This window comes from Etheostoma cragini, chromosome 6 (genome assembly GCF_013103735.1).
Source record: "Etheostoma cragini isolate CJK2018 chromosome 6, CSU_Ecrag_1.0, whole genome shotgun sequence".
Classification (NCBI taxonomy): Eukaryota; Metazoa; Chordata; class Actinopteri; order Perciformes; family Percidae; genus Etheostoma; species Etheostoma cragini.
In genome coordinates this window covers 5,110,405-5,119,793 of record NC_048412.1, presented here as the reverse complement: position 1 = coordinate 5,119,793, position 9,389 = coordinate 5,110,405, and the positions used below count along the sequence as shown (strand labels likewise).

Below are 9,389 nucleotides of genomic sequence, written 5' to 3'. Positions count from 1 at the left end.
TGGGAAGGTTCACCACTGTTCCATGTCTTCGCCATTTGTGGATAATGGCTCTCACTGTGGTTCGCTGGATTCCCAAAGGTTTGGAAATGGCTATATAACCCTTTCCAGACTGATGGATCTCAATTACTTTCTTTCTCAATTGTTCCTGAATTTCTTTGGGTCTCGGCATGATGTGTAGCTTTTAAGGATCTTCTGGTGGACCTTACTGTGTCAAGCAGCTCCTTTTTAAGTGATGCCTTGATTGTGAACAGGTGTGGCAATAATCAGGCCTGGGTGTGGCTAGAGAAATTGAACTCAGGTGTGGACAACCACAGTTATAGTATGTTTTAACAAGGGGGGCAATCACTTTTTCACACAGGGCCATGATGGTTTTGATTTTTTTTCACCTTTAATAATAAACACCTTCATTTACAAAATGCATTTTGTGCTTACTTGTGTTGTCCTTGACTATTGTTTAAATTGGTTTGATGTTTCAAAACACTTGAGTGTGACAAACATGCAAAGGAACAGGAAATGAGGAAGGGGGCAAACACTTTTTCACACCACGGTATAAGTGTCTCGATTACCAACAAAAGATTTTTTATGATAAGGTGTCATATCTAATGGCAAATACATGTGCTAGTCAAATGCTAACATCAGTCCCTGATGTTGCCGCCTGAAGGTGGAGAAGCTTGCCCGCACCCTTTTCCTGTGGAAGATTGAGGTCCATGAGCAGAAGGAGAAAGTGTATGAGATGAGGCGCTGGAATGAAGCACTGGTGACCAACATGCTACCTGAACACGTTGCTCGACATTTTTTGGGCTCCAAGAAAAGGGATGAGGTAAGATCCTCACCAGGTAGGCCCCTACTGCACTCTTGGTTTGTATAATAGAAATACATATATCACCCAGTGCTTTTTTTCCATAAGTCATTTTATTTCATGTTGCCTGTCATTTTACACTTCTAAAAAAAAAAAGGAAACCCAGAAAGCCTACAGTATCTGTAGTATTACTGTTATAGTTGTATCCTACAAAATCCTATTGTAGTATTTTCAAGAAGTATCAACATTTAAGTTTGGTTCATGAGTTTCGCAAACTTTTCTACTCTACACACCTTGTTGATCTGATCTTTTCCAGGAGTTGTACAGCCAGTCCTACGATGAGATTGGAGTCATGTTTGCCTCAATTCCCAACTTTTCTGACTTCTACACAGAGGAGAGCATCAATAATGGAGGGATTGAATGCTTACGGTTCCTTAATGAGATAATCTCGGACTTTGACAGTGTAAGCTTCTTTCCTCACTTTGCATCTGTTTTACTAGCAGAAACTGTAATGACATTTGACACATTTGACGGTTATGTAGATTCATAATTAACTGAGAAATAAAAGTTATGTAAAGTGTTGCTAGCTTTAATGCTGGCGATATGTGTTTTATGCAATAACACTGGCCTGAAATGTGTGTAATACTCAACTGCTACAATTATTATTATTATTAATATTATTACTTTTCCCCATTGCAATTCCTTAAATATGTTAATTATGTAAATACTGTATAATAACATGCGGGTGTGGGAGAAGTTTGGAGAAGACATGGAGAAGGACTTTGGTCGGCACCAAGGCGCTGGAGGATGATGGGGGAATTGTCGTCAATTTCCCTGGTGGAAGTCGCTGAGGTAGTCAAACAACTCCACAGCGGCAAAGCCCCAGGGATTGATGAGATCCGTCCAGAAATGCTAAAAAGCTCTGGGTGTGGAGGGGCTGTCTTGGTTGACACAACTCTTTAACATTGCGTGGAAGTCTGGGACATTGCCTAAGGAGTGGCAGACCGGGGTGGGGGTTCCTTTTTTCAAAACAGGGGACCAGAGGGTGTGTTCTCAGCCTCCCTGGTAAAGTCTACTCCAAGGTGATGGAAAGGAGGGTTCGGACGATAGTCAAACCTCGGGTTGAAAAGGAACAATGCGGATTCCGTTCTGGTCGTGGAACAACGGATCAGATCTTCACTCTTGCAAGGGTCTTGGAGGGGGCCTGGGAGTATGCCCAACCAGTCTACATGTGTTTTGTGGATCTGGAGAAGGCGTATGACCGGGTCCCCCAGGATACACTGTGGGAGGTGCTGCGGGAGTATGGGGTGAGGGGGTCCCTTCTCAGGGCCATCCAATCTCTGTATGACCAAAGCGAGAGCTGTGTCCGTGTTCTTGGCAGTAAGTCAGACTCGTTCCAGGTGAGGGTTGGCCTCAGCCAGGGCTGCGCTTTGTCACCAATCCTGTTTTTAATATTTATGGACAAGATATCGAGGTGTAGTCGGGGCGGGGAGGGGTTGCAGTTGGGTGGGCTCAGGATCTCATCGCTGCTTTTTGCAGATGATGTGGTCCTGATGGCATCATCGGTCTGTGAACTTAAGCACTCACTGGATCGGTTTGCAGCCAAGTGTGAAGCGGCTGGGATGAGGATCAGCACCTCTAAATCTGAGGCTTTGGTTCTCTAAAAGAAACCGATGGAGTGCTTTCTTCAGGTAGGGAGTGAGTTCTTACCCCAAATTAAGGAGTTTAAATACCTTGGGGTCTCGTTCGCAAGTGAGGGGACTATGGAGCGTGAGATTGGTCGGAGAATCGGAGCAGCTGGTGTGGTATTACATTCTGTTCACCATTGTAACGAATAGAGAGCTGAGCCAGAAGGCAAAGCTCTCGACCTACCGGTCAGTGTTCGTTCCTGCCCTCACCTATGGTCATGAAGGCTGGGTCATGACCAAAAGAACAAGATCAAGGGTACAAGCGGCCAAAATGGGTTTCCTCAGAAGGGTGGCTGGCGTCTCCCTTAGAGATAAGGTGGGAACCACAGTCATCCGAGAGGAGCTCGTAGTAGAGCCGCTGCTTCTTCACGTCGAAAGGAGCCAGTTGAGGTGGTTTGGGCATCTGGTAAGGATGCCTCCTGGGCGCCTCCCTAGGGAGGTGTTCCAGGTACGTCCAGCTGGGAGGAGGCCCCGGGGAAGACCCAGGACTAGGTGGAGAGATTATATCTCCAAACTGGCCTGGGAACGCCTCGGAATCCCCTAGTCGGAGCTGGTTGATGTGGTTTGGGAAAGGAAGTTTGGGGTCCCCTGCTGGAGCTGCTGCCCCTGCAACCCGAGACCGGATAAGCGGATGAAGATGGATGGATGGATGGATGGATGGATGGATGGATGTATAATAACATTCCTTTAACCATGTAAATACCGTACATATCCACACTCCTTATATTTGTTTCTTATATTTCTACTCTGATATTTCTACTATTTGTGCAACTGTAACACAGAGTTGCCCATCGGGGATCAATAAAGTATTTCTGGTTCTGATTACAATTCTATTCATTATCTTACCTGTCAAAGACCTGTTGAGCATTAGAATTTCCTCTTGATAAAAAAGAACTGCAGCTGTGATTGAAGTGGTTAGTGATTAAATCTCTGTACACTCTCGGCCTGTGTAAACATTACCTTTCACCTGTATCCATTTCAGCTGCTGGATGAGCCTCAGTTCCGCTGCATCACCAAAATCAAGACCATCGGCAGTACCTACATGGCAGCATCAGGTGTTACCCCAGACGTCAGCAACGGCTACACCTGCATGAAGGTTAGATTGGTCACATGACTTGCCCAGGCAACCAAAATGAAAATTCACTCTAAACGTACAGTATGAGAAAACTCGTAGCATTGGTGTGCTAATTTTGAATTAGAATATAATGATAAATCAAAAATAATATGGACATCATGATACAATAGAAAGTAATGGTCTTTTTTGGACACATACAATCATCTCAGTTGTGCTAAAATGCTGACTGTTTTTACTAGTCAGGGCAATGGTGGTGAGATGTTTGGTTTTTGTCTGACAAAAGGAGGAGCAGTCTGACAGAGAGCGCTGGCAGCACCTGGCAGACCTGGCAGACTTTGCTCTAGCCATGAAGGTCACACTCATGAACATCAACTACCAGTCATTCAACAACTTCATGCTACGCATTGGTACGTGCTAACTCCTTCATTTATTATTTTTCTGTGCCTGTGGCTGTTGTACTCCTGTCCTTCTCACTTCAGCCTGCATGAGCGGTGTGTGACGGCTAACTCTTCTGAAACTGCTGTGGCTCACATGCAGCAGCAAATGTCTGTGTTGACAACACAGACAACACAGGTCTGCCTATGTTAATAGCCGTAAATGATTTAATGTTTCACTTAAATTACTTTAATACATTACACACAGGCCTGAATTACACACACATGCACTAAATGGAGAGATGTCAGAGTGAGGGGGCTGCTCATGGAAAGGCGCCCCGAGCAGTTGGGGGTTCAGTGCCTTGCTCAAGAGCACCTTGGCAGTGCCCAGGAAGTGAACCGGCACCTCTCCAGCTACCAGTCCACCACCATATTTTGGTCCGTGTGGGGACTTGAACCAGCGACCCTCCGGTTACCCAACCCAACTCCTCTTCTGACTGAGCTACTGATATCCCCATTTAACTGGACCTTTTTCTGCAGAACTGTATGTGTCAGGCAAAAAAAATGGCCGACATGCACCTGAGCCACGCTGCTCAGGTGGACTGTGTGTGTACTCCAACCTGTAAACATGGGTGCCGGAAGAAAAATCAACAGGTTTGGTAATTGTTGGAGCTAAATCCTGCAGCATTCTCAGGGTTCAGTCAATTAGTAAAAATCTCAGATGTTGATGTGTGAATCCTTTTTATTACATAGGATATCCTGAGACAAAAGTTACCTGGATCAAGCTGTCACGGCTATCCCCTTCCTTTGTCTGGCTCTTTGGCTCTTGGACCCCTAGCCTTATCCACAAAGGGTGGGGTCTATAGACCACAGTGATGTGTCTGTGTGCTCATTCGTTATCTTTCATTTGGAATGTGACTGAGAGTTTATGACCCTCAGTTCAGGACTTGCAGAGCAAATTATTAGTGGCCGTAAAAGTGGGACTGGAACCAGATTCAGGAAGCATCCCTAACATTCAATTCCTAAACACATTTAGGAGAGCTGGATTATAACGGAATATACCAGAACATCTTATATTATAAAACAGAAGTATTGCAAAACAACTTAATGGAACAAACAAGAAACAATATACTTATAACAACAAACTTAATGCATGACCAACATGTCTTCATTTATGTTGAAATAATTCTTTTGCCTTTTAGCTTAAATGTATAATGCAAATCACACACAATGTTTAAGCACATATAACATTTTAAATTCCAACATAATGCACACAAGCTGCTCACACAGGTGATGTGGCCGAGGAATTAGAAACCATCAATTTACCCTCTGATGTCAGTATGGTTAGGAACAGGTACTCCACAGATAATGTCATACATTTCAGCTGGCATATGTACATGTATTTGCATGCATGCATCCAAATAACAGTTGTCTTCAATTGATTTTTAGCATGTGTTTGTAAAATGCATTACAAATCAGCAATCCGTTGAAACCTTCAACGATTTACTCAACCTATTGCTTCAAATTGGGGCTATCACAGTGTGCCAATAACACTGTGCAGCTTTAAATTGGGTCTTATGTCCATGGTTTTGCACATTATAGTAATTAAAACGCTTTATTTACAAATTTAAGTTAGAGAATGATGACTATTCAAGTAAAAACTGATTATAAAGGGTACCCTTACAGAGAGGTGTTAAAGTCCACAGTTTACTCATTTACCTTGACCACTTCTTTCTTTGCAAAAATGAAGGTGACACAGTTATAAACAATGACTGAAATTTTGCATTAAGTTTTGCGGAGCCTTTTATTGTACTTTGACCTACTGTACTGTAATTTTCTTGCACACTTTTTGTGTATTCACTTCCAAATGGGTAGGGTTAAATAATATTAGTGTTGACTTCATTATAACTGCAAATCAAGTTTCCTTTTTCATTTTTGACAAACATTGCATGGATTTTTAATTGTTATACTTATTTTCCTACCATTCAATACAGCCATTTTTTTCATTCTTTTATGTTAATATGAAACTTATTTGGCTGACTCTTTTGTTGAATTTTATAATCCATCACAATGAGCATCAGTATTGGATTAATTTGTGTCAGAGTTGCATTATAAGTGCAGGGTAACCTGATGCAGACACGTTTAAGTGCAACAATTTGCCCTTAAACAGTATTACCAAGATTTATTATATCGATCTTATATCAACCTCGTGATATGAGACTAGATATCGTCTTAGATTTTGGGCATTGTAATATGGCAAGTGTTGTCTTTTCATGGTTTTACAGGCTGCATTACATTACACATTGTACATTGCATTACATTTTCTGAACTTACCAGACTGTTCTAGCTGTTCTATTATTGGCCTTTACCTACTTAGTCCTTATATCCACATCATAATATAATATATTATTGTGTAAATATTTTGTGTAAATTGTGTAAATATTATTTGAAAGCACCACCAGTAGTTGCGGTATCAATATCGAGGTATTTGTATACAAATATCGTGATATTTGATTTTCTCCATATCGCCCAGCCCTAATGTAAAGTATGGGATACACCGTAAATATTCTACAACATTCAGAATGAGTGCTATCGTGATTTAAAGGAACCTGTCTGGAAGTCTGCTCGATTGTCTGTCTAGTCCTACTGCATTTTGTAATAAAACTGTAGGTTATTGTGTCACTGCTTCACCAGAACTCTGCTGTAAAACTGTTGCATAAAATGGTACCATAACTGAAAGGAAAGATGGACAACAATATTAAAACAAGAGGTTGGTTGAAAAATGGGGATTTTATTTAAAAGTTTGTTAGTTGTCGGAACAAAATCAAGAACTAATTCTAATTTATACTAAATTAGAATAAAGATTCAGGTAGGACTAATGATGAGCCAGATTCTTACAGGTATAGTTTTAGCAGTCATTCTCACATATCAGTCTTAGGGCCCTATTTTAACAATTTAAGTGCACAGCGTAAAGTGCATGACACAGGTGTGTTTAGGACCTGTTCAAATCCAATTATGATAGTTTCATGGCAGAAATAATGCCATTTGCGCTAGGCGCATGGTTCAGTAGGGTTGTACTTCGTGTCTTTATTAATTCATAGGTGTGTTTTGGTCGTAACATGTAATAAACCAGTTAATGTCCACTCCCATGCCCTTTAAAACTCAGGCGTGATTGTACCTTGGCACATTGCTATTATGATGGCGGATTTGCACCATAATATTTTTGTATGTATTCTTTTGCATGTTTGTGTGCTGCTGCGCTTCCTTGTGTGTGTGTGTGTGTGTGTGTGTGTGTGTGTGTGTGTGTGTGTGTGTGTAACCGGCATAGTGTGCGTGCGCTGTGCATGAGGCATATTTTACTAATGAGCTGTTAAAATAACCATGAAATGCTGCACTATTGACTTTGGACCAGGTTTATGTTGGTCAATGGAGCAATCACTTCCCGCTGCCTCAAATTAGCAATATACCAAATTCACCTGAACACACCTCCTTGTAAGACCAGTACGCTCATGGGCGCAAAGATGGGCGCAGGTGCATTTGCTATTTAAACGACATTGGGCGCTGGACAGGAAATTGACAACTGCGATGGTCTTAGAATAGCAAAGACACTTGCGTCGGGCTTTGCGCCACACTGTGCCGGGTGCAGGATGCAGGATGGGACCCTATATCTTAAATCTCAAATGTGTCAACACTCTCCTCCAGGTCTGAATAAGGGTGGAGTATTAGCAGGAGTGATTGGTGCCCGAAAACCCCACTACGATATCTGGGGCAACACTGTGAACGTGGCCAGTCGCATGGAGTCCACAGGGGTTATGGGAAACATTCAGGTACAGCACTAAACTGTATTACAGATCTGTAGATTACCTTACACTGCTTTACACAACTTTCAAAATGAATACTGTGAAGAGTAGCTTTAAAGCTTTTGTGATAAACCATGTTGTGTTCCTGGTTTATCCTAGGTTCATTTCACCCAGATAACATGTACTTAAAGAGATACTGTCTTCGTGTCTGTGTATGTTTACATATAATCACTAGAAACAATGTTTACCCCACTACATTCTATTACATACACATGTTCCTGTGTGAGGTTAAGAGTGTATTTTTATAAACTACAGTCATGAAGAAAAATCTAATTTTCCATTTGAATGACATTAAGTAAAAATAAACTTAAAAGTAACCACATTTTCATAAATCATCATTACGTAATGGTAGGATAAAGTTACATTTTCTAGACCTTAGTAAAGGATAAATATGACTTATGACTTTCACAAGGTCTCTTTGTATACTATAGTGAAGAAAACAGCTGCCACTAAAGACGATACTGACTCCAATTTGTGTAGATCAAAGAACAAAACAAACCACAATCCTTTCATTGGTTTGTATCAAAAGTACAGATTATCCTATGTTTTAAAATTTTATTTACTGAAAAGCTGCACAAAGAATAAAAGCTTAACTGAATAGTTTTACATCAACAACGGATTTAATGATTAAGTGTAATGTAAGGGAGTCACTCTTTGTGAAAATCCCACAACTATCACCAACTTTTAGTTCTCATCAAGCTTGATTCCAGTAGCAGCAGGCAGCTTTTTTCAGACAAAACGCTTTTAAAACCCACTGTACACTACCACATTGTCATTATTGTTTCAATGCTGCTTGTTAATCTTGTTTTGCAATCACCAATACAATTTTGCATATGCAATTTTTAAAGTGTGTGTGTGTGTGTGTGTGTGTGTGTGTGTGTGTGTGTGTGTGTGTGTGTGTGTGTGTGTGTGTGTGTGTGTGTGTGTGTGTGTGTGTGTGTGTGTGTGTGTGTGTGTGTGTGTGTGTGTGTGCGTGCGTGTTGCCCCTAGGTAGTGGAGGACTGCTACAACATCCTAAAGGAGTACGGATTCCGTTTTGTGAGAAGGGGGCCCATCTTTGTGAAGGGGAAAGGGGAACTGCTCACTTATTTTCTGAAGGGAAGAGACAAACAAGGCTCATTTATCAACGGCTCCTCTGTCACTTTGCCGCATCAGGTGGTGGACAGCTAAGGTCCACACACACACACACACACACACCAGCAATCACGGTTAGTGAAGTTATTTGTCTAAAAGCGGTCCAATACCTGTACTAAATGTATACATTAAAATACTTCTTACACACCTGTGACAACACACCACTCATTACTCATTGCTGCTTGTGGAAAGATATATGTGCAAGTAGAGATTTTACAACAGACCTTTAAACATTAACTAGATAAACTAACAGAATTGATTAGAAATTTGACAGGCTCAAGATACAGACACAATGTAAGAGTAATTCAAATGTAATTTTAATTGTACAAATTAAAATAATAAGACTACATGGAGGCAAGTCTAGACAAGATAAACCGGCAGCAGAAAATCCAAGGTCAAGTGTCCACATTTTTTTCATTTATGGCAGCTTTAAAAAAAAAAAAAAAAAACTAGGAAGGA

General features: G+C 41.2%; 1 protein-coding gene across 2 annotated transcripts in view; it reads left to right on the top strand.

The window, feature by feature from the left end:
* Positions 1–9,012, top strand: part of adcy3a (adenylate cyclase 3a) — a 67,385-nt gene extending 58,373 nt beyond the window's left edge. Inside the window, exons 16-22 of one of the 2 annotated variants that reach the window (XM_034873846.1) lie at positions 662–820; positions 1,116–1,262; positions 3,470–3,583; positions 3,733–3,735; positions 3,846–3,969; positions 7,639–7,763; positions 8,787–9,012. In XM_034873846.1, coding sequence (XP_034729737.1) covers positions 662–820; positions 1,116–1,262; positions 3,470–3,583; positions 3,733–3,735; positions 3,846–3,969; positions 7,639–7,763; positions 8,787–8,966 — 852 coding nt within the window. In that variant the 3' untranslated portion in view covers positions 8,967–9,012. Of the gene's footprint in view, positions 1–661; positions 821–1,115; positions 1,263–3,469; positions 3,584–3,732; positions 3,736–3,842; positions 3,970–7,638; positions 7,764–8,786 lie in introns of both variants that reach the window. The other variant, XM_034873845.1, reaches the window with a different exon arrangement.
* The last annotated feature ends 377 nt before the right edge of the window (positions 9,013–9,389 follow it).